The 26,887-nt window shown below is 34.1% G+C and overlaps 1 protein-coding gene across 2 annotated transcripts in view; it reads right to left on the bottom strand.

Moving 5' to 3' along the window:
• PTPRT (protein tyrosine phosphatase receptor type T) overlaps window positions 1–26,887 on the bottom strand; it is a 678,367-nt gene that overhangs the window by 40,621 nt on the left and 610,859 nt on the right. For both annotated transcript variants that reach the window (XM_087929083.1, XM_087929084.1), the window contains 5 exons: window positions 25,791–25,978; window positions 14,863–14,950; window positions 5,241–5,317; window positions 3,243–3,279; window positions 1,886–1,983 (listed from right to left, as the gene is read on the bottom strand). In XM_087929083.1, the coding sequence (XP_087785209.1) occupies window positions 1,886–1,983; window positions 3,243–3,279; window positions 5,241–5,317; window positions 14,863–14,950; window positions 25,791–25,978 (488 nt within the window). The remainder of the gene's footprint in view (window positions 1–1,885; window positions 1,984–3,242; window positions 3,280–5,240; window positions 5,318–14,862; window positions 14,951–25,790; window positions 25,979–26,887) is intronic.

Here is a 26,887-nt window from a genome sequence, read left to right as displayed (position 1 = left end):
CTCAAATGAAAACTCTCAGTTGATTTATTCTGTGACCCATTTATTTGTTTTCTTGGCTACCTATGGTATTCTCAGGAATCTTCCTCAATGCCATAGTTCATAAAACATCAATATTCTTTTTATCCTTTTTCTTCAAAGTTGAACTTTGACATGCATAGAGTGTGATAGGGAAACCATTGCCTGCATGGTTCTGATCTTTAGAAATATAGGCATATTATAGAATGTGAATATTTCTTCCATGACTTTTATTCTTACCCTACCAAGTGCTAGGCTGCAGAATGTTTCTTGACTTCTGGATGCCTGACTTCTGCTCCTATTAATAATTGATCTTTTAAAAATAGAAGGTGTCTATCACCTCAGTGTCTTCATTGTCAATTCTAAATCTGGCTGTGGTACTATTATTAGTTTGATCTTTATATCTAATCATAGTCCTCCTTTTTTACTTAATTCTATTTCTTTTATTACTAGAAATTGCAGATTATTTGTTTTTTAGCTATCAGAATACTTTAGGTTTTCCTCCAATTTAAAGCCAAATTCATCCATTTGAAATTAACCTCCCTTAGTATATATTCAATCTATATTTATATAGATTAAAACATTAAGTGTATACCGCTTTAACTCACTCCTTTGCTAACTGTTTAATTTTTATCATTGTTGATTTCATAAAAGGCAGGCACAACCACATACCTCTACAAATTATGGATTCACCTGTCCAGGTGGTTAGCAGCATCACGTTTCTGGGTGTGTAGCTAATGGCTAGACTAGCTAGGTAGCTCAACATTGAGAGACACTGGTGAAGCAAGCACAGCAGCAGCTGCATTTTCTGCATCACATGAGAAAAGTTTATCTTCTTTCCCCTGTCTTTACCAATTTTATAGATTGAGAGCATTCTGTCATATTGCAGAACTGTCTGGCTTAGAAGCATTACTGCTTCAGACAGGAAGTCAGTGCAGAGAGTGGTGAGGATGGCAGAAAAGATCATTGGTAGTTCACTTCCTTCTGCCTATGACATAGCAAATAAGTAATGCTTGAGCAGAGTCTGCAGGATTGTCTGGGACACTACACATCTTCTTCACAAACTGTTTTCCCTGTTACCTTCTGGGAGGAGGCTTCATGGTATCTGAAGTAGAACATCTAGATTCAGTCATAGTTTTGTTCCATATAGCATCAACCTTTTGAATGCTCAGGTTTCTTCTTTCTGCTACATAAATATGTGTATGTGTGTGTTGTGTATGTGTTTGGGTAGATATATACTTTCTCTTGAGACTAGGCAACATAATTTCATTTTTAATGTGGGTCAATGTGCTCACAATGAAAAAAATGACTCTTCTCACCTCACCTCACCTCACTTCATCACATCACATCACATCACATCACCTCATCTCATCTCATCTCATCTCATCTAATCTTCATTGTCTTTTATACCAGAGGGCAAGTATTGTATTTGTTCAAATGCTTTAAAATTTGGGAAAACAGAATAACGTAGACTAGAAGTGATATTGTACATTACTGCAAGATAAGATTGCCTGAAAAGTTTGATCTGTGTGCAATGCAATATGAACTTACGCTGGTTTTCATCTAATGTGCAGATTAAAATGTAATTATAGTTCAGACCTCATTAAATTCTGAGTTCTTAGCTCAAACATTTATTTAAAAACATGTTTTGTAGGTTTAGAAATGCAGTTAGCAAATTTATTCATTTATTATTGTGATATAACACCAAAATGTTTTTTTTAAATTGGTATTTAAATGCGAATATGAAGTAGATTTTGAATATATTGCCACTTAATGTGTCAGTGGGGTAATGAAGCCTTCCAACTGAGAATATATAAGAATGATATGAACCACAATACATGACTGATAACTTTGGAAATTAATAACTTACCCTGCCAACTTCCACCAGGTTAGTGACCATGACAACACTCGCTGAATTCTCCTGCCAGATCATCCTCCAAAAATCCTTCACTGTCTCTTGCATTGGCCCTGAAGGCAGAACAAGTAAAACAAAAGAGATATTCCAAAGATTACTTTAGCAGAAATATTTCAATTTACTTGTCTGTCTGCCAACTGCCCTTCTACTACCGAAAGTACTGTGTGCCTGCTTATTTTCTTAGGAGAGGTCTGAAGAGCTATATATTGAATCATTGTAAGTAAGTAGGATTTAGAATACTGTGCTAAACTTTAATTTAGTACCACAAACAGATATAAATACTCATAACTGAAGGTCACTTTGGAGTAATACATGAGGCAAATATAGAATATTAATTTATGCTGGTACACATTGCTAGGTCTGGTAAGAATATGTACAAAATATAAATGGCACCAAGAATTCTAAATGCACCCTCAATTATAGGGTGAGATGTTAGGTGATAACACTCCTGGGTCATATTTTAATTACCAAAATGAATGTGTGATTTTTTAACAGAAATCTTTTCATTGCCTTTGAGAATTGGGTGCTAGGTTCTGCTTTTCATACTTCTGATTGTGTTTTTATCTCCTTTTTAAAAAACTGTATTGGAAATGTGTGAAAAAAAGCCATTTTGAAAAAAAAATAAAATTAAAGGATGGAACACAAGTTTAATTAATTACAAAGGAATCTTACTGACTGCAATATGATTCCTATGAAACTAAGGGCAACACATGTGAACTTTCAATTATTATGCATAATTGGTGTGTATTAATCATCCTGAACTCAATGCTAATGTCAAAACATAAACTCTTATTTTTATCTTTAGAAACATGCCTTTAGAAACTTATTCTAAGATAACATGTCCAAAAAGAAAATTTTAAATGTAAGAATTCATACTGTTATTAAATAAATCATAATTAATTTGAAAAAAGAACTTTTAAATGAATCTATGTTAAAATGGCAAAGATCAGAGGTGGTATTCAGCAGGGCCTGACCAGTTCTGGAAAACCGGTAGCGGAAATTTTGAGTAGTTTGGAGAACCATCAAATACCACCTTTGACTGGAGATTTTACAGTATCCTTCCCCTGCCACGCCCACCAAGCCACGCCCACAGAACCAGTAGTAAAAAAAAATATGAATCCCACCACTTGCAAAGATGAATAATAAATTAAATACATCTCTACTGTACTTTGCCCTAAAGCACTTACAATGATTTATCTTCCAAATTGATTGTACTACCAGCTTTCAGGCATCTTTATACCTTCTATTTATTATTTTTATGCAACCTTTGGATCCTGTCATTTGGACCACACACTGATTCTGTGATATTTACCTTGAGTTGCAATGTAATGGTGAGGCCGATGGTAACCCTAAAATGACAAGGAAGGAAAACCCATGAATTTCAATTTCAGGCACAATTCAGATATGCATTTGACAAGTTAAAAGTTTGCTTAAAATCACAAAAATGAACACATCTGGAGTAGGAAAAGGGATATGAAAATTGCATTTCCCCTGTATCCCCAGTACAGAGGCAGAAAATCTTCAATCATTCAATTATTAGAATTAGAGTATGAATTAGAGGAAGGGTAGTAATGAAGACCCAGTATCAGGATGCTTGGGACAGACAAAAGGACAGGTAAAATCTCCAGACTGTATTTTACAAGTCATCTGGAAAACAAATGCGGTTTTCTCAAGATGACCACTGCAGACCTTTAAAGACAATATCTGAGCTGAGATACAAAAAGAGTCCCCAAAATGTTAAGTTATGTAATACTACTCTGAATGAAAAGGAAGCATAGTTTCATTCATAGTAACATGAATTATTTATAGTAGGAACTGCCTCAGATTTCCTGGTAGTTCTAAAAATCCTGAAACCATTTATATATCAGTAAGAAAGAAGATCTATGACTAGGGATAAAAACTAGACCCTACTGTCATATTATCTTCCTAAACCATATTCACTTTAGGATTTAGTTTATCTTCTATGCTAACAAAGCAAATTTGGAGAAACGTGTCCCTCATCTGTGGCACACACATCTGTTTCTTGTCGAAGCAGAAAAAATCATTAGCTTGTGTGTGGATTTTTTTTTTTTAAGGAAATCATGTAGTATATACATTTTTACATGTTTTCCCTTTTCTTAATTGGGGATCTTTTAAAAACACTGTGATTTAAATGACAATTATAGAGACTTACATGAAAAAAAGGATGTGTAGTGCTTTGCTAGAAGTTACAGACTTCATTTGCTTCAAAATTCAGTTTTTTTTATTAGTCAGATGAGTATATTTAATTTGTTAACTTTATCCTTCTCTCTGGTTTTTAATTTCACAAAATCTCTTCAGGATACTTTATATATAGATTTACAATAAATTCTTTGCACTTCAAGTGTCTGATCTTTTTTCAACAATCATCACATTGATCAATATGGTTACACTTCTAATGTTAACATGGGGCAGTTGGGAGCATGGGAAGAAGAAAAACTGCAACTACAATATATTATTTTTCCAAAATTCAAGCAAGGCTATTTAGACATTGGCATTTGAAGGCATTTCATTCCTTTGTATGGTTTACCTAGCAGTAAATTCCACTGATCTCACAACGTTCTTAAATGTTAAACTAACTAAAATTCTAAGATTGTGAAGGGTGATTGCTGGTTAGAATAGACAATATTAAACAAGGAATGAAAAATACTTTGGAAAGATGAGCAAATAATCTGACACAGAATGAGGCACTTTCCTATGCTCATAAAACAATATAAAATATAAATTCAATCCCATTCAATCCAATTCTCATTCAAACAAAGATAGTCAAAAACTGAGAAAATTGCAAGCATAGCATGAGCCATTCTTATTTGATTAGTTAATTGATTAGTGAGTCATTAATTTGTATTGGCTTTGGGATGAAAATTTTGATCCAAACATTGTAAATTCTTCTTCTATTTGTTGTTGGTTTTTGTTTGTTTGTTTTACAAAATTATATTTGAAAAAATGTGTCTGATTCTTCACACCCTGGACTTTATCTTATGGTATGTGATTTATAATTTATTTTAATTTAGAATAGAATAGAATAGAATAGAATAGAATAGAATAGAATAGAATAGAATAGCTTTATTGGCCAAATATGATTGGATGTTCTAATTACTTCTAGAGAAATTTAGTGGAACATTTGTTCATAAATTGTATTGACTAGTATACTGCTACTATCTCCTACCACAATATAGTTATTTAAACCTAATGCATCCCACTAAGTAAGACTCACACCCAAAGACAATTTGCTTAGTGATTCTTCAAATAGACACCTCTCTATGCAAAAATATTTTCTTACAACACTTACGTCAATATAATTTGCATTAATGTAATCTGAATGAGGATCTCCATCTAGTAACTGCAGTCTCACCCTGGAGTGATCATCTGAAAATAATCAGAAGAAAGTGTTAAATATTAAATAAAGGAACATTAAACCAAAACAAATAAGAATGAAAACATGTGCAATATACAAATATACAAACTAGGAAGATGTTTTCATGTTTATGTTTCCATTTAAATGTATATAACATTGGTTCCAAATACCATGGTTAAACTATCCATCAATATGTTTACTGTGTACTTTGCTGTAAATACTGATTTGTTAAAGCACTGCTTGAACTTAAAATAATCTGAATCTGGTACAGGTTTTATACTATGGTATATGTTGAACCATATTTTGAATCATTGCATAAGATAATATAAACCACACAAATCACACAGGTGCCTGAACATTGTCATTTTTAAAAAGTAAGATGATGAGAGATGCTTAGATTTTCAGTGATATTTGGATATTTGACTTTGATTTTATATTTCTGTTGTTAATTACCAAGATAGATACATAGTAGATATGCATACAGTATAAATAGAATGGATCATCTGTATTAGATGATACCTTAGTATCTGCTTATATTAAAATTCACTGACAGAGGGAATCAGCCATGAAACAACATATAGGTTTTAGTCTGGCCTTTAGTCTTTGTTTAAAGACAAGGAAGTAGGAGAATAGATGAATCAGAGGAGATCCAGCCAATTTATGCTATTAGTTTTAAGTGCCATCTGCTCTTGCACAAAGCTCAGCCTTTTTTGTTTTAATGTACATTTGCTGACAATACAACACTTAGATAGACAGAATATGAGTCAATTTCAACTGAATATGGAAAGGATTTTACAATGCCAATTTTAAGACATATCTATTGCAATGATGGCAGCAAAAAACTTTTTTTTGTCATCAATTTTATACCATAATGCCTTGCAATAGTTATCCTTCTTAATATTCAGTTTTCTTATTAAGATTTTAAGTAAGAGTTATGAGATTTTGGTTTCTATATGAATTTGCTTTGGTCACAAAAGTGAGAATAAAATAATATTTTGTTTATAAAGCAAGCCTGTAAAATTCTAGTTATCAGAAGTCATGAAGTTGCAGTGGTTAGAATATAATGTGGTTGGTAAAATGAGGACCCTCATTACAAGGGCAATATGCTGACATTGTAAACCATTCAGACAGTGTTGTAAAGCACTGTGGAGTAGGATATAAGTCCAAATGCTATTGCTATCATTTGAGGAGACAGCAAGATTCAGAAATATGATGACAAGCTGGAAAAATGGGCAGAAACCAGTAGCATTAAGTTTAATAGGGAAAAATGCAAACACAAACATTTGGTAGGAAAAAGTTAAGACATTAGTATAGGAGGATGGGAGGAGACTGGGAAGTAGTGAATGTGTAAAGGATCTAGAAATTGTGTTTGAGCTGAGCACAAATTCTCCGAGTGATGCAGCTACAGAAGAGCAAATACAATCTTAGCTGTATTAACAGAATTATAGTGTCAAGATTGTCTCTATTCTGCAGACAACACTCAGAATATTGTATCTTGTTCTGGGCATTGTGTTAGAAAGAACACTGAGAAACTATAGCATGATCATAAAAGTGTAAGCAAGATGATAGGAAGCCAACAAGGATAACAGTTGGAGATGCTGTATTAATTACAGTATGTTTAACTTGGAGAAGATAAAACTATGGTAGTTATCTTCAAACATCTGAAGGATTGTTTGAAGATGCATCAGAATTCTGAATTGTTCAGAATTGTTTCAAATTAATTTAAATCACAAGAAATGGAATTTTTACTAGCTGGTAAAATTAATTTTCAATATTTCTGCATAAATATGACCTAAAACGTGATCTGTGTTGGTAGTGTTGGAACATTTTCCTCAATAAATAAATGAACAAGTGCAATGCTTTTTAATTGTTTAATTGGGTTCTCTGTGTAGGACTTGTGTAGAGAACAGATAATATTTTAGGTTATACTGTATGTAAGCAGAAATATTGAAATACAAAAGGGTTGACAAACTTTTAAGCCCCATACTATGTTGCAGTCTTGCATAATTCAGAGCAGTGGTTATTCAACATGAGAGACACTGCTGAAAATAAGGCCCAGCTGTTTGTCATTATCACACCAAAAGTGCAAGCCTTGACATAGGCAACATTGATATACTGTATATAGCAGGAGGATCCAAGTTTATGTACATTTTGTATATTGATACAGATAGTCCGTGACTTATAACTGATTGCTTTTAGCCATTTGAAATTACAATGAACTTTTATCTATAACTGGACCTCGAAGTTATGATTGCTGCACCTCCCCTGAGGTCACATGATCACATTTTAAGCACTTTGCAACTGGTTTGCATTTATGATCAGTTGCAGTATCCATGGTCACATGATCACATGTGATGACATATTTTGGCAAAAAATGGCAAAAATGTCCATTGGGCAAAATGGGTTTGCACATACAACCATGGAGTTTGCTTAACTATTGCCATTGTAAAATTGAGCCCAGTCATATGATGCTCTGATTTATGGCATCAATGACTTACAATCAAAATTCCGGTCCCACGTAAGGTTTTAATTCAAGAACTACCTATATATTTTTCATACTATTAATAATATTAGTTTTTGTAAATTAATTCTGGGTCATAATTTTGGAGAAATTACAACTGATTACTCTGAGAATAGATTACTCTGTGTGAACTAAATGTGTGATTTTATTGAGATTATAGAATTTTTCTGTAAACTGCTTTGAGCATAGTGTACTGTATTTATAGAAAATGCCATAGTTAACATTATTACAACCAAATAGATCATGCAAAAACAAGCATCCATTTATAAAGTGATATAAATTGACAAAATAATCTCCAAATATCAACTACTTCATAGTTAGAAAAAATTAGGGCAGCTACTTTGTGTCTACCAAGTGATGGTCCCCTGTTTTTTAATTGTTGTGCCTACAAGTCACCTTGCACATAATATGTTATATATGTCTCTCTGGATTCTGATCGGTTTGCAACATATCAGATACACTCATGCCAGGAATTGCTATAAATTAGTAAAAATGTTAAAATTATTACATAGTTATAATTTCAATCTTAATTTTTTGGAACAGGTCAAAAACTAGTGGACTGATTTTCAATCTGCCTACAAAATAAAATGCACACAATATAGTTGCCCAGATTACATGGGAATGGCATCCATAATTAATTTAAATAAGTGAATGAATAACATAATAATAAATCAAAGCATAGCATAGCAAAAAAATTCCAGTAACACCCCCCCGCCAAAAAAAAATCAAAGGTGTTCTGAGTTATCAGATTTGAACTTTTGATTCACTTTTGATTCAGTATTGCAGTGAGTATAGCCCCATGCTTCCTATTATATTTATGTTCTGAATTTAATGTTCAATACCCTCCCCCCCCCAAAAAAAAATTATCAGCGTTTGCAATAAAATAAAAATTACAATATAAATGTCAAAGTGTTAACAGTAAGAGGTACCTTTCATTATCTCATGTATCAACACTGTTATGTAACCTGCATTGGCTGCCAGACACTTTCTGGGTACAATTCAAGATGCTGGTTGTTAACTTACAAAACTCTTAACTGTGTTGCCTATCACCAATTATTCCTGCTGACCTAATATATTCAAACCCGTGGTTCTCTCTCTTAAACCTTGTCATCTTGCAGGGCCAAAGAAATATTCTGTCTATGCCCCTCCCATTTCTGGAAAAGCATGAGAAGCATCCATACTCTGAAACAATTCTGGAAGGCTTACAAACCTAGCTCTGTTCCAGGGACTGGAATGAATGTGGTTATGAGTCCCTTACTGTTTATTTTTACACTTACTCTTATGGTATATGATATAACTGTGGCTGTTTTAGCTTGGGCTCTCTGTTTTAAGTTTAAAATTTTTAATATATATATTTGTTAAAGATTTTTAAAAACTAACCCAAGCTAATATGAAGAAAGAAAAAGGAAAAGAAAGAGAAATCAAAGAGAAATCCCAAAAAGGAAAGAAAGAAAAAAAATCTGTAAAGCTTCCAATTTCTGTACAGCAGTTATTGCTACAATTAAAACTTACTTGATGGGTACAAAATACCTGTCTTCTTTCTACAATTTATTAAGTTTAATTATTAAAACCATAAATCATAAGCTCAGCTTTTTTCTCTTTCCTGCAAAACACCTGTAAGGGATTTCCAGTTAGCAATACATGTAGTTACAGTCTTTCTCTGATCAAAGAAGTCAAGTTTCATCGTTTTCAGCAGCCATTCCTTCATAATGCATAATTCAGGTAATGCTGAATCTTTCCATCTTTCTCCATGTCAGAATCTTACTCCAGTTGTCACGTACAAAAACAAAGTTCCATGACTTTTTCCACCAACTGTTTGTCCACCAGTCCCAAAAGAAAAATCATTGATTTCATTTGTATACTCATCCTTAAGATCCTCTGAATTACAGCATTCTTGAATTTAGAATTTTCTAGCTTTATTACATGTCCACCACAGACGATAAATAGTCCCTTCTTGTTGTTCATAATTCCAGCATCATTTTGAGGTGTTTTTTATACATTCTAAATAATTTCTCTGGTGACAAATACCAATCATACAGCATTTTACAAAAATTCTCTTTAATATTATAACATAGTGTAAATTTCAATCCTTTCAACCACATATTTCCCCTTGATACAGCTAGATATTATAACCAAAATATTAAGCTCACTTTATCATGCAATGTTTCACTTGTTCTTCAGTTTCCAATTTCAATAAAAGTTTGTACATTTTAGCAATTACATATGTTCATCATTTGTACACAGTTCCATTTTATACTCAGTCTTAAAATGTCCAAAACCTTGAATTATTTTATCTACTTTAAATCTTTCTAATAATTGTAAATTAAAAAAAAACATGTACAATTATATTCTCCTGCCCCTCCCAGTTCTTGTTTTGATTTTGTTTACATTTTTCTTGACAATATTCTCGCATCTGACAGTAGGTTGCTAATTTGTATTTGCTTATTATTTTTCATCTGTAATATGATTCTTGTTCTGAGAGCTGCAGAAGTGTTTTTCAGGCATAATCTGGGTTTTTCTATTCCATATTCTCAATATGGCATAACTGCATAACATAAGGTTTTTAAAATTCATGTTGACCTTCACTTTATTGTACCACAAATATTCATGCCACTTTGTCCTTCTATGCCCAAAAGCCTTCTATTTCTCAACAACATCCATTCTTTCATCCAAATCAAAAAGCAAAGTGTAAAATACAATTTCAAGTTAATCAAATCCAGGCCCCCTCTTTCCTTTGCATCTTGCAGCATCTTATATTAACTCATATATCATTCTATTACTGGTGCATCAATTTCAATAAAAGTATTCTCTGAAACAAAAACATTCTAGATAAAACATTCATTTTTATCACAGAAATTTCCCCCAACAATGATAGTTGTATTTTGCCATGTGTTAATATATCCTTTTTTAACTTAATTCCATACCTTAACATAATTATTTTGAAATTAACATGTGGTTCATATTTATCATAATGATACACAATATTTTACCACTTTCTCAGTCTTAAAACATATTTTATTTATCACTTCTCTTCAATTTTTATTGTTTATTAATGTTAAAAACTATTGTTCCACATTCTTTAATTTGTCCATTAATATTTTAAATCCCTTTAAAGCATCTTCCAGAATCAAAACCAAGGCATTTGCAAAAGCCCTTAATTTCTAAGTTTATTTTTTAAATCTTTATTTCTTCATTTCTCTCATCTTGTCTTACATCTCTATTCAATATTTCCAGAAGTAAAATAAATTAGAGAAGGGGCAGTGGTCATCCCTGCCTTGTTCTTGTATCTCACAGCCATTAACAATTACTTATACTGTCTTATCCATTTTATTAAGTTCACTCCAAAATCCATAACTTCTAAAACTTTAAACAAAAAAGCCCAATTCAAATTGTCAAAGGCCTTTTCTGCATCTAAGAAGATCAGTGCAGTTTAATTTTTTTATTATGTTACTCCACGTAAAAATCCACAAAATTATTGTCTATTAGCCAGAAACATTTTAAACAATTTGTAGTTATTTACAATGCAACAAGTAAATAATGAAATCAGCCTATAGTCTCCAGCAAAAGTCAGATCTTGTCCCTTTTTAGATATTAATTGGTATTGATCTCTTTCCAGTGTTCTGGTAGCTTTCCGCTTGCAGGATAGAGTTCATTGTGTATTGCAATGGTTGAAAAAATTAATTCCAAGAACATTTATAATTAGAACCTGATAATCCATCTGGTTCTGGTTCAAGAATCCTTCCTAATTTAATCTTTTTATAGATTCAGAAATGTCTTGTATTATTCATAATCTATCCTCAGTAAGTTTTGTTTCTTTAGATATTCATCTATTTTCTCTGGAGAGATGTCATTTCTTTTATACAAATCATAATAATATTGATGAGATACTTTTTGCATGGCCACATTGCCATTAACACCATATCTCTCTATTGTAATTTCAATATGATTTCCTTTTCCTTTTTGTAATTGATATGCTACCCTCTTTTCAGATTTACTTGAAAGCTCAACTTTTTTTGCTTTACATAATTCATTTTTATTTCCATTTCTCTTACTGTTAACATACATAATTGCCATTGAAAATGTTTAATTTGTTAAAGAGCACTTGTCTTATCTGGATAATTCTTTCGTTCTTTTTTTCTCTTTACTTCATCCAAAATAGCAGTCATGTTTTTTTAATGCTCATTTGGAATTTGTACCCAGACTCTATTGGAGTGGAGTAAATAATAATAGTGAAATAGACAAAGTAATAGAAAATGAAGATGCTAAAGTACTCTGGGACTTGAGAATTCAAACAGACAAGCACCTGCCACATAAAGACTTAGCAATTGTTGATAAGAAAAACAAAAAGGTAAGGACGTGACAGTACCTGGAGACAGCAGAATAGAAAGGCAAAACCCAGAGAAAATCACAAGATACAAAAACCTGCAATTCCAAAATATTTGAAGCACCATTTGAACACCACGAGCATTGACAAAATCACTACAAGTCAATTGTAAAATGCTTTACTAGTTGCAGCTTACTCCCTGCATCCATACATTTAATACCATTTAACAATAATATATGCCTACTCCAGGTCCTTGGGAAGGACTTGGTAGGTGGACAAAAATGCCAGATCAAGTCTAACCATGTGGCTGACTGCCACCAAGCACCACCCCCAATCATTGTCACACAGATGAAAATCATTCTCAATTACCTCTTACAAGGTGGGTAGCCATTATACTTCCAGTCCTCCAAAAGAATTCTCAGACAGTTAATAGCCTTCCTTCATAACAGCTTTAGTACTAATCTGTCTTTGGATGGAAGATCCAACAAAGCTTTACGTCACTTATGACACAATTTTGTTTTTTTTTAAATATTCCTACTATTTCTAAGAAATGCCATTAATTGCTTCCTTAATTGAAATCAGCAATTATTCCAGGAGAAAAAGTAATTACCTTGTTATCTATTTTCCATACTTTTACATTCATAAGCTCACATGTCTATTTTGTCATTCATTTTAGCAGTGGTTAAGTTTCTTCCTTTACTGAACAATGGTTCAACTTTGTGAACATTCTTCTAAAGGTTAATATCCTTTTAATCAGTTTGATATTGCTTTCTTGGCACTTTCTAGCTACCTACCTTGCGTTCAATGTTCTATGTCCCATTAACACACTCAGTAAATAAATTATCATTCCTCCTTTGTGCTGTTATACAAATTTGCTTACATATCCTGGATTCAATTTATTTTAATTTATATGTACTAGAAGCTGTGTTGTGGTTTAAGTCAGACAGCTAGGTTGCATTTGTATCCTTAAAATACATTACATGAGCCTTTAAAGCATTTTTAAAGCATTATCATTTGTGCAGCTGATAATTTGTGCATTATCATTTTGAACTGAAGTGGAAAAGGTGTTTTTGAATGTGACTATTTGCACTTCCTTAAAGAGAATGCAATTTATTAGTTCATCTAGGAGCCACATAGTTCCAGAAGAATACATACTGAATTAAGGAGCACTAACATTACATGAAACACCAGTAAAAAAAAGTGTGGCTTTTTAGGGAAGCATCAATAACAGAATAAAAGAGTTGGAAGGGACCTTGGAGGTTTTTTAGTCCAACCTGCTGCTTGGGCAGGACACCCTACACCATTCCAATAGTTGTCCAATCTTTTCTTAAAAACCCCAATGTTGAAACACCCACAACTTCTGAGACCAAGTTATTCCACTGATTAATTGTTCTAACTGTCAGAAAATTTCTCCTTAGTTCTAGATTGCTTCTTTCCTTGATTAGCTTCCATCCATTGCTTCTTGCCCTGGGGTGTCTGGGAGAATAGCCTGACTCCCTCTTCTCTGTGGCAACCTCTGAGATATTGGAATATGTCTCCCTCAGTCTTTCTTTTCATTAAGCTGACATACCCAATTCTAGCAACCATTCTTAATATGTTTTATCCTCCAGTCCCCTTGCTACACCATCAACAGGTATAGCAAGTGTGTCCAAATCCTCTCCAAAGCTTTTCCACTTTGAATTAAAGTAATTCTGCATAGTGTTGTGTTATATGTATTATGCTATTATTTAACATTATATTATTATATCTTACATTATACCTTATAAAATTAGTGAACATAATATAATTACAGTGCAGTCTTATACATGTTCTATTCTGACTAAATTCTGAAACTTTTTTTTTGACACATGTGGGTGGAACAATGCTTTCTAGAGATATCATAGGATTTATGACATTTTAGAATAAGTGCATGAATGATAATTTTTAAATTTCTTTTCTAAAGTGACAAAAATAAGATTAAACAATTGTCCTAAGTCACAACTTAACAACACAGAGCAATTGTGAAAATCTAGCTGCCATACTACTGGTAATATTGCAATACAAATATTGGTTTCACTGTGCAATCCAAAACAATGTGAACAAATATGTAGAAGTCTCTCAAATGTGGTAGCCCTGTTTTTTATAACTGCAGGCATAATTTTGGTGAGCTGTTATATACTAGCTAGTTTATGGACTGAGATTGATAGAGAAGTCCTGTTTATGATTCCTTCTTTGTATATGGACTAGTTAATTTATTTTGGGTTTTCTTGGTGATAAGATCCCATCTGTGGAATTTGCTTACCTGAAGGTGACACCAACATCCCCAATAGAAAAATTGATCAACAGCTCTGCTTGCATTTTGCCCTGAAGAAAATAGATTCCTGACCAACACAAAGCCCTAGGCTCAGCTGGGAAAAGACCTTGATGTCATGAAATTGATGCTCCCCTACCTCTTTTCCCAGATGTCTTCAATGTATGAGAATGCCAGCCCCGCACCCCCAAAAGCAGATTTTTTTTTGTCACTTGAATCCACTGAAACTAATGTACCTATACAAACAACAATAAATCAATGAAAAAATTGGGGGAAGTGGGGAACACTAACACAAAGCTCTTATTAAGCTGAAATGTTCCAAAGACTAGGAAGTTATTCTTTGTTACAGTTATGCTCTTATACATATAAGATGCTTACAGATACACACAGGAAGTTCAGTTCAGTTTGAATTTGCACCTACAGGAGATGATGTTGCCATATCTATTCTTATTGCGGTTTTCATCTTCTTTGGCGGTGTCCCAAGATGCTGTCTGGCCTTCAGGTAGAGCCTGCAAATTAAAAAGTGGAATATTTATAAAATTGGGAAGACCTTCAGGTTTTTTTTTTAACTTAATGAAGTAGAGGGCAGGAGAAAGGCAGCATATAATTTAGCACTCTGCCAAGACAACTGCTTCCTGAGAAAAACAACAAATGAACAATCATGAAGAGTCCATGAACAATAATGAAGAGTCCTATGGCTTATGTAATTTATAAAAGGCTACACTAATGTAATTGGAACAAAAACAATTGGAAGGATTTTGCTTCTACTTATGTATTATTTTTACTGATGAAAGAGAGTCCGGACAGGTATTGTTATTATTGTCATTATGATGCCATCTCTAACAAAGAGATGGGGGTTATCTCTCTCATGTCCATATGATATATCAGGATACATATGCAGCATTTAAACTGAGGCCAAAAACTGTGCTAAAAATAAAATAATAAAAGCACCTGGTAGTATAGGCGTTTCCGTATAAGTCTCCCATTATAAACATAGATATACAGGTGAAACTCAAAAAATTAGAATATCATGCAAAAGTTCATTTATTTCAGTAATGCAACTTAAAAGGTGAAACTAATACTGTATATGAGATAGACCCATTACATGCAAAGCAAGATAGTTCAAGTCGTGATGTGTCATAATTGAGATGATTATGGCTTACAGATCATGAAAACCCCAAATCTACAATCTCAGAAAATTAGAATATTGTGAAAAGGGTCAATATTCTAGGCTCAAAGTGTCCCACACTAATCAGCTAATTAAGCCGTAACACCTGCAAAGGGTTCCTGAGCCTTTAAATGGTCTCTCAGTCTGGTACAATATGAATCACAATCATGGGAAAGACTGCTGACCTGACAGTTGTGCAGAAAACCATCATTGACACCCTCCATAAGGAGGGAAAACCTCAAAAGGTAATTGCAAAAGAAGTTGGATGTTTCCAAAGTGCTGTATCAAAGCACATTAATAGAAAGTTATGTGGAAGGGAAAAGTGTGGAAGAAAATGTTGCATAAGCAGTAGGGATGACCGCAGCCTGGAGAGGATTGTCAGGAAAAGGCCATTCAAAAGTGTTGGGGACTTTCACAAGGAGTGGACTGAGGCTGGAGTCAGTGCATCAAGAGCCACCACACACAGATGGGTCCTAGACATGGGCTTCTAATGTCATATTCCTCTTGTCAAGCCTCTCCTGAACAACAAACAACATCAGAAGCGTCTTACCTGGGCTAAAGAAAAACAGACCTGGTCTGTTGCTCATTGGTCCAAAGTCCTCTTTTATGATGAGAGCAACTTTTGCATCTCATTTGGAAACCAAGGACCAAGAGTTTGGAGGAAGAATGTAGAGGCACACACTGCATGCTTGAAGTCCAGTGTGAAGTTTCCATAGTCTGTGTTGATTTGGAAAGTCATGTCATCTGCTGATGTTGGTCCACTGTACTTCATTAAGTCCAGGGTCAACACAGCCGTCTACCAGGAGATTTTGGAGCACTTCATGCTTCCTTCCACAGACAAGCTTTATGGGGATGCTGACTTCATTTTCCAGCAGGACTTGGCACCTGCCCACACTGCCAAAAGCACCAAACCTGGTTCAATGACCATGGGATTACTGTGCTTGATTGGTCAGCAAACTCACCTGAACTGAACATCATAGAGAATCTATGGGGCATTGCCAAGAGAAAGATGAGAGACATGAGACCAAACAATGCAGGAGAGCTATTGACACATCCTGGTCTTCCATAACACCTCAGCAGTGTAACAGGCTGATAGCTTCCATGCCACACTGTATTGAGGCAGTAATTGCTGCAAAAGGGGCCCAAACCAAGTATGCATGCTTATACTTTTTAGAGGTCCGATATTGTTCTATGTACAATCCTTGCTTTATTGAATGCGTGTAATATTCTAATTTTCTGAGATTGTGGATTTGGGGTTTTCATGAACTGTAAGCCATAATCATCACAATTATGACAAATCACGGCTTGAACTATCTTGCTTTGCATGTAATGCGTCCATCTAATATACAGTATTCATTTCACCTTTTAAGTTGCATTACTGAAATAGATGAACTTTTGCACGATTCTAATTTTTCGCGTTTCACCTGTATACATATGGAGTGCATACAAACATATACACATCAAGTATGTGTGGATCGATTTAAATTTCTTTTTCAAACTTTCATGTAGTATTCTATTCATCAGGCTTCAAAAAGCAACCTGGGATAATTCACATGCATTGACAGGCTCAGAAAACTTAGAAGAAGAGTTGATGTAGGGAATGGTAATAATATGAATGGAAAAGAAACTGTAACAAACTCTTGATGGAATACCTTCACAACCCAGGTTCTGCCTTTTTTCAGTGATAAAATACCCCCAAAATCATATAGTCTGGAATATTAAATATGTAATGGCTTTACAGTTGGCTTTAGCTTAACATTCCCAGACGAGAAGTGTAACCTATGATCATGAATGTTACCCAAGAAATGTTATGTGAAACCCATAATCACAAAATCAATCATTTACCAATATACAGTCCATAGAAACCCAGAGCTGATAACATAGCTTCTTTGGTTGTAAAGTTATGGGTTATTCTATTATACTAGATATTAGAGTAATAGAGTGACATTCTAATTGTTTTATTAAAAAAGACAAAGCCTGCCAGACTGCAGTTTATAAACGTACTGTGAAGCAGTAATTCCAGGATGCACTATGGATGATTTTCTTGGTAAAAAAAATGAGAGCTGGCTCAATCTCTATGTTTATGAAATAATGTTTCAGCAAATGGGAAGATCTTTGACCACACCTCATTTTGTTGTACAAAGAAAGTGCTACCTAATAGCAGCTAATGTTCTGAGTGGGAGAAAATATAGGAAAAAAGTAATTGAAATAAGGCATTTTTCTTCATCAAAGACAAGATATACATTTGTATCTTGTTTCAATAAATTGTTCAGAAAAATTCATAATAATTTAGTTGCTGAAACAAACACAAAACAAAATAAAACCCCATTTTTTTTCATTTTATTCATGTATAAAGAATGGTAAATTTGAAATCTCCAAAATAATATCATAGTGTATTCACAGCTTTGAATAAATACATTTTTATTTTTTTAAAAAGTGATTTTAATCTGTGCATAGGACATACTGGAAAAAGCTGATAATGCTTTCTAATTTTTGTAAACAAATTTATAATTTTGATACATGAAATTGCTTGCCACTTTATTTTTAAGAAGCTGATGCACTAAATTTATCACATTTTTCATTAGGCATTCTTTTTAGTACATTGTGGGAATTTTGTAGACATAGTATATAGTGATTTGACAAGGCATTTGACATTCTCATCAGCAAGTTAATTGTGGCTTACTTGAGATGACAATTATGTAGACACATAAATAGCTTGAAAAATGGAGTTGGTGTTTCCTCATCAGTGAGTCACTATTGTGAGATGGATAGCAATATAAATAATTTAAGTAAAAAAAAATTTAAATGCAGGTGTGAAGAAAAATGTCAGATGATTTAATCCTAGTTTCTGATTATTCAATATTAAATTACTGTATAAGGTGATAATATAAAAAATAGACTTCATAGGTCAGGGAAATGGTCCAAGAATAATAAATTGATATTGGTATTTAAAAGATACAAATGCAGAGCCAAAGATAAAAGTCCAGAACTGTAAGACTGCTTTTTAATAGGTTCAAACAACAACAACAACAACAACCAAGGAACCAGCAGCCTAAAAGCAGCTGGAAAATGCAACCTGGGGAAAAAGAAAAGCCAAGCTATAATTATTCAAATCTTGTTTGTTTCAGTCTTCTCCAAATCACTTCCAGAAAAGTGTCACTTAGACATTTTTAGCATTCTACACAGTAGACATTCACACATGGCTGTTTAAAATTGTAGAACGGTAATGATTCATGTGCTTGACTACATTCTCTTTCCCCCTAAGTGTACAACTGTTCAAAGAATCACAGACTTGGAAGGTGCCAAAAGCTTTGAAAATTCATCTCTACAATAAAACACCCTTTTATATAAGTAGGATATTACCAGAGTCAATATTCTTTCGACAGATAGCTTTTTACAGTGAGGAGTACTTTTTTGAAAGTATCATCTTATTTGAAGTGTTGCTGAATTACCGAGTCTACCACCTCTTGACTTGATCATTTCATTCTGTTGCCTTCAATGATATTTTCAACGTAAACTTCACCAATCACATTGGAAGTGTATCGAGGATTACAGCCTGAAGTGATGTAATTTAATGAACCAGATAGGTGAAAGAAGAAAATTGTATTTTGCAACAGTTCACCCAAGGAAGAGGAAAGGATGTGAGAAAAGTGAACCCAGAGCCTGTTCCATTTGGATTACATCCCCCTTTAAGCAGCCATGTGGTCTCAGACCAAAAGTCCCTTAAAATTTCCTTTGCAGTTATTGAGTCACCTCTGATCACCACTAAAAAAAAAAAAATAGACTTTTTTTCCTGTTTTATCATTTAGGGTTGGAAAATAAATCAATACATGTATTTGTTTAGTCCAAATTGTGACTATTTTTATATAGAAAAAAGACCCACAAATTTCCAAAGTATAACACAGTATACAGGTAGTCCTTGACTTATGACCACAATTGAGCACAAAATTTCTGCTGTTAAGCAAAACAAGTATTGAGTTTTGTCCCATTTTATGACCTTTCCTGCCACAGTTGGAAGAGAATCACTGCAATTGTTAACTTAGTAACATAGTTGTTAGGTGAATCTGGCTTCCCTATTGACAGAAGGGGCAACCTTGTTAGAAGGTTGCAAAAGTATAACCACAGGACACTGCAACTGTCATAACTGTGAGTCAGTTGCCAAGTGTCTGAATATTGATTATGGAGATGCTGCAATGGTTGTAAGGAAAAAATGGCCCTACGTCACTTTTTTCAGTGCCATTGTAACTTCAAACAGTAACTAAACAAACTGTTGTAAATTGAGGATTATTTGTATAAGTTTGTATACCAAACAAACTTCCCTTCCACTCTCCCCCAGGCCCAAAAAAAACCCAAGCAAAAAAATCAGAAAATCTTAATTTTATTTTTGCCCATCCACAAAAATTGAAGAACAGTTGCAAGGCAGAAAAGACTATCAACCTTGTGAGAAAGAGCTTTTAAAATTTTGTTTAGCATAATTTTACTAATGATCCTGTTGTTGTTTGTCTTTCAATTATTTTTTATCCTGAAAGGAGTAATATAATTGAATGTAATCTGTATAGGGTGTAATAAAATAGCCATCATAAATTTCCTAGCTTTCAAAAGCAAAAGAAAAAGGGGATATTGAAATGTCCTTGGTGGCAAACTTATTAACATGGCAAAGAAACTGAATATGGAGTAATGTTTTCATTGATATTTGTTTAGATTTGAAGCCCTTAAAATAACATGAAACAAAATACAACCTTGCATGTAAAGGCATCAAAGTGCTAAGATTAGTGAAAATATAATTTTAAATGCCATACAGCTGCCAGAAACTGAAAATTAAACCTGGCTCTTACTTACATTAAGCATTTGAGCAACTTTATCTGAGATTATCAGAGTAAGAGTAATTCAGTTCTTCACAGCCCATTAACACTCCATAAGGCATCTTATCTATACTTTACAAAGCTGCTTAGCACATGTCATAAAGGGCCATAATGTCTGGAGGACGACACATTTATTAACTATAAAGGCTAAATTATTTTTTATATATAACATAAATACTTGTGAATTTTAGATGCTAAAATGGGAATGGGTTTTCTCAGTTTTTTTAAAGTAACTATGTATCCTATATATATATATATACACTCATGGATAAACCCATGTGCCAATAAGAAGACCCTTGGATTTTTAACCAGAACATCTTGAAAAATGCAGGTTGGTTTATCCATTTTTCATGCTATTTTGGTTAAAATTTGAATCCTGAATTTTATCCATGGATGGGCTTATTTGCAAGTATACATACTGTAGTATACTGTATACTTTTCTCAAACCATATTCAAATATGTCACACACAGGCAGTCTGTTCCTGCAATAGTGTGCTCCCACTGCAAGATATTACACACACACACACACACACACACACACACACAGCAAAACATCAAGTACCCATTCAACAACTGTGTCCACTATACTCATAAAGAATGTGCATTTAAATCCTACTGTGGAATGGAAAATCTGATGTTCTGGCCCTATTAGTTTAAGTTAAACATAGCAGACATGGAACGGTGACTAAAATGATAAATAGCAAGAATAATGTGATATTTCAAGGTAGCAGAATAGCAGAGTTAGAAGGAAGCTTGGAAGTCTTTTAGTCAATTCCCTGCTCAAGCAGAAGACCTTACACCATTTCAGACAAATCTCTTCTTAAAGATCCAGGCATTGACTTCTGTCTGCCTTGAGGCAATTCTTCCCAACTTCTTCCATCCCACAGTGCTTCCTTAATTAACACTGCCTCCCAAATCACCCTACATACAATCCATTTTACTCCATTGCTATTGTTTAATTCTTCAGTTTGTTGAAGGGAAAAGATAAGTAGTGCCTTATATTATGAGCCATTTCCTAATCCTTTTCAGGCCACCTGAGCCAGAACAGATTATGGAACTAACCCAAATGAGGAGATGAGGAGCCAGCAGTAGGAATGAATATAATGCAAGATAGAAAGGGCTGGATGTCCTTTGATATTAATATTGTTTGTTGTATTATCTCTCTGACTGGAACTTTGGAATGTTTGAGACAACAGTCAAAAGATGCAACACTAGTGATGAAGATGGAATAAAATTTCACTGACACCTGGAAACATGAAATACAAAGGTGCCTATATGTAATGTTTCCTATAAAATATGGAGAGTAGATTTCCCTTCCCTTCTTCTCTCTCATACAATGTTACTGTTTGGTGGCCTAGTATTGCCAGAATATTCTCTGAATTTCTCTTTTATGATTTTTCCTTCCCTGTAGGACTTGGCTCCATTTCTGCAAGGACCACTGCACCTGTTCTTCCAAAGGAAAATGCCTGCCCCTAAAAGCAGAATGGGACAACTTGCCACATCCATCTAGCTATGGCCATCTCACCATGGCTAACTTGCTGCAGTCAACTCACCATGGCCAACTCACCATGGGACAACTTGCCATGGCCAATTTGTGGTAGGACAACTTGCTATGGGACAATTTAACAATTCTATTTAATTATTTAAAATAAATAAAAAATATTTTAATTTTTGTCATTCACATTTCGTTCTGTCCTCCCTTTGCATCCTTTCTTTAATAATTCTATTCCACCATTTCTTTGATATTAGTATAACTCTTGTTCTGCAGCAAGTTGTCCCACAGTGTGTTGGTTGTGGTAAGTTAGCTGTGGTGAGTTGGCTGTGACAAGTTGTCATAGACCCCCACCCCAAAAGGCCATACTCTTGCTTACCAAGGCAAATACTCTCTAAGCCAATCTCTGATGCTTTCCCCATTGGGTAAAACTGCTTGTAGCCTTTTCCACGAGCTGCCATTCTTATTTGTGTCACCCTACAGGGACAGGCTGAGGAGGTATGTGCGCTAAGCATTTGCTGAAGAAATGAGTTGTGGCTGCTTTTTAATGCATTTTCTTTTTTCATTACGAAAAGACACTTTGCCTTGGGAAGCATTTTGCAGGAGTTGACTCTGTACCTGAGCATGGCCTTTTAGGAACCCATTGGATGGGGAGAAAAAGCTACTCTGAAGGCATCACAACACATTTAATGATGATATGTTATGAACTGCATTTTAAGAAATATACTAAGATGCCTTTTAATTTCCCACCAATCCTGTGAATTTATTTTATTTGGAAAGAAATGACGACTATTATGAGTGAAGAGTGAATCTTTCAACATGGTGCTAGAGGAAGAAGAAAGGAGAGGCATATATTTTTGAGAGCCATGATACCAGAAGTTTCAATAGGGCTGGAATTTCTAAGGTGATTTGAGTTCACTTTGTGCATGAAATAGCTGCCCTTTCATATGCTGGAAAGACTGATCAATATTACTTTATGGCGTCAAGTTTAATGATCTGTTCAAAAATGGGCTAAGTGATTCTTTATGATGCCTTTCTGCCTCCCACCCCTTTTGTTTCTTTTTATGTCTATTAACGACTGCCATAACCATAACTTTTTCTCATCTTATATTACTAGTAAATTTGTTCTTAAATTCAGTGACAGTTTCTGAAGGCTTGAAAGATAGCAAAAGTGATGGGGTTTCTTTTCTCCCCATATGTGTTTACTCTGTCTTAAATTTTCCCAAGATCAGCTTTTAATTTCTCTTTCAATAAAACAGTAAATATTCTTCACTAGCCTTGAAAACTATATTTCCCCCCCAAACCTGGAATATTTAAACCACCATCACATGCAGTGGGGAAAAAGCAGATTTGTCTCTATTAAGAAATTTCTTTTAAAAATAGCCAATGTTTTAAAGTTAACCTTCATATTCTTTTTTTTTTTGTAAAACGGAAGTGTTAATTCTTTTCAGTGCAGTTCAGTCGTCCAATCTTAGGTATATGGTTATCTATAGTAATTCAGATATAGGTTCTATTTATACAAATAGACAGTTGGTTTTATTTTCATGAGATGTTTCCTCCATTAGCCATTATTTTGTATTTGTGTTCAGTTACTGGATCTTGAATATTATTTGCCCACTGTTTCTGCAAAGGCTTCAGGTCTGAGAAACATTTCAGCAAAAAAAAAAAAAAAATGACCAAGTAAATAGGGATACAGTTAACTAAATGACAAAGTTACAGGAACATATTTTTAAGATGTCCAACACTGTGTCATAATGGTTATATTCCAGGTATTAATGATAAGTGGATCATTACTTAGCCTATACTGCTGAATTTCTCTAATAGCACTTTGAAAGTGATATTCACCAAGTACCTAACCTCCCAGTCTCCTCATACCTTAAGGTCATCAGAATGAAATCTCATCCATTGAGAATTAGGAAAAGAATGTAACAAGTAGCCAAGATCAAATTCAAGTTCAGAAAAGTAATGTATGATGTATCTACTGGTCTTATTGGTAGTAACAATGAGTACACATTGGCCTTTCTCATAGCATGGTAGTATCTAGAGAGGTATTTGATTGGAGGCTTCATGAAAAATTTAAATGTCTATCACTACTAATTAAATATGTGGCCAGGAATGTACAACAACTTGATCCCACTTGGGTGATCAAGTGGAGCAGATGCCCAACAATAATGCCTGATTTAAATAGAAGATCATCAGTATAGGTAACTGCTTCTTAATTATACTGTCACAAATTTTACTTTAGCTACTAGATTGAGCTAGAAAGATTAAAATAATCTTTAGAACAGAATGCCACTCTTTTAACTTCTTAATTACAAAATTTCAGGCATACCAGGTCTCCTTGATAAGCTTCTTGGCTTGATACTCAAGTCTAGAAGTGCTATTCCACTTTCCAGCTCTACAATCCATTGCAATTGGAAATACATTTTTAAATGAACAAAATTATTCCAATAGTTTAAGGTTCTTTCACAAAAGAGTCTCATGCCAAAATAAAAGAAGAGTGTCAGTCTTGAGTGGTGACACCTTGCAGTCTGAAGAGCTATTAGCTGTTACAGACACTCAGAAGGTGGTCAAAGTTGTTTCTTTTCTTCCTTTTATTTAATGACTCTAATCTTTAAACTAACTCTTAAAGTATTGCAATAATTTTATATGTTTTATATCACAATTTAAGGGGAAAATTCAGTGTATTCTGCTGCATGTTTTATTTAAAAACCTTTTGTTCCTAAAAATAACAATTAATAATAATAATACAGCCTCTGCTTAGTTTATGTTAGTAAAATAAATAAACATATTATTTTGCAAGGTATAATTAAGCCATTAAAATATAAATATAAAATTTGGAAACTTAATAAAATTTATTTTAAAAATAAAATAAAAATATAAATTTAAGGTGAGCCAGAGTGATGACGATCAACATAAAGTGGTCTAAAGTTGTCAGTGCTAGTCCTGATACATTGCAGAGGTGAGGCTATTCCAATCCATAGAATAAATGCCACTGCAAAGAATTCTTATTAGATGACATTTCTACAAGCCATACATGAACAACAGCAAAATAGTGGAGATTAATGTCACAAAGATGCCTTTTCAAAAGGAAACTAGGCTTTGTTTTTCTTTGAAGACATTTCTTCAAGGAGAGGATAACACAGTCCTTTTAGCACTTCCAAGAAGGCTCCACCTCTATTTGTACTATTCAGGTGACTCTGAAGGCATAGATAAACCTCCAAGTGGCTTCAATGACTCTCAGAAAGAGTGGTAATGACCAGATGACTCTAAGGAATATAAATCCTTCCATTCTCTACCATTCAACCAGAACTGAAGAAATTTCTTGGATGAGAAGCAAAATGTCTTCAAGGAAAAACAAAGCCAAGTTGCCTTTTGAAAAAGCACTTTTGGGACAATCATGACTTGGATGACTGAGAATTTCCATAGATTGGAGAGTAGTATAACAGAGGACATTCTTTAAGTTAATCTAGTCCTGAGCAGACAGGCAAATTTTTCAGCACAAATATAATAGCTGTACCATCAACCCTATAGCTGCTGCATATGAACTAGTTATACTCTTTGAAACAGACCCAATGTCAGTTTCTCATAAACTCCATTTTTGATTTTGCCAATGTATGAATGAATAAATGACAGGAGCTCTGCAACAGAAAAAAAGACTGCAATGAGGACTCAGGAAGAAAGAGAGAGAAAACCATGATCAGTAACACATAAAAATAAGTCTCTTAACTGTTGAGGTACTTCTTCAATCAGGACTCATTCTGATTTTCTAGTAGTTTTAATCTCAGTCTTTTTCTATTATTCAAGTGAGTGAATATTCATCTCACCTCATACTCCTCTTTAAATCCATAGCCCTGTCCCCGTTTCATCTGAGTGATGTGCTGCAACAAGTCGGCCACTCGGATTGCTGGCTGGAACTGTCCCCTGGGATAGGACATTTCCACTGGGTCGCAGCTTCGATAGGGATGGGTCTGGATTGTCAGGGTCGGTTGAGTCATCTCCCCATGGCTATTGTCTGTTTTAAAGATAGGGAGGCAAAACAAACTTTTACCTAGCTGTTATTTGTGCATTTGTTTTCTTTCTGACAGGAATTAATTTCTCCCCATAGGTGAAATAAAGGACTGTAGAGAAACCATCTATGCCCAAATGCCACCAAGTAACGCTGAAGCAAACAACAACAACAACAACAACAACAACAACAACAACAACAACAACAATACACACACACACAGAAGCAACAAAGTCATGAAATGGTTCTGTCAACAGCAGGAAGAATATCACTTTTTGATGCACTTTACATCAGAAGTGGATTTTTTTTCATGCGATCTAGTCACATTATATAGTCACCCACCCTGTTCTGTTCTACCTGCTGCTTTCTGAGTTGAAGGGGAGGAATATAACACAGGGAGGCGATATTGACTTTCCCCAGTTATTTTTCCCATCTTTATTTATTTTTTGCCAGCAGAAGCAAGTAGGGTGCCAGTGCTATTTTACAGTCTGTAGGGAAACTTGATAGATTGTCAGTTTATGCTTTGTCTAACTGAAGATACACCTCAGCAAAAAAAGACACAGATTTACATACATTGTTTTCACTACTATGATGATGAAAATAATAAGGCAATATCTCATAAGAGTGGAGACTGTGATTTGCTGCTCATTCCATTTGCTAGTATTAACTCTTGTATCAACTTTAGGGACCTGTTCTCCTTCTGTTAGTTCTTAATTCTGGAATTACTTAAAGGATCTTTTCCAACTTGGAGGCCTAGAGGCCTGGCAATATTTATTTTTCTACTTTGCTGCTTCTTCAAGGGCATTCTCAAGTTAAGTAAATATGTTTAGTTCATTTACACATTATCATGGAAGGAAATCACATGAGTAGCAGTGAATGGGAATTGTGGTAATCAATACAGAATAGGGCTTGGCA

This window comes from Pseudonaja textilis, chromosome 3 (genome assembly GCF_049901715.1).
Source record: "Pseudonaja textilis isolate UNSWEBS1 chromosome 3, rPseTex1.2, whole genome shotgun sequence".
Lineage (NCBI taxonomy): Eukaryota > Metazoa > Chordata > Lepidosauria > Squamata > Elapidae > Pseudonaja > Pseudonaja textilis.
The sequence above is the reverse complement of the archived record's forward strand: the minus strand, read 5'-3'. Positions and strand labels throughout refer to the sequence as shown.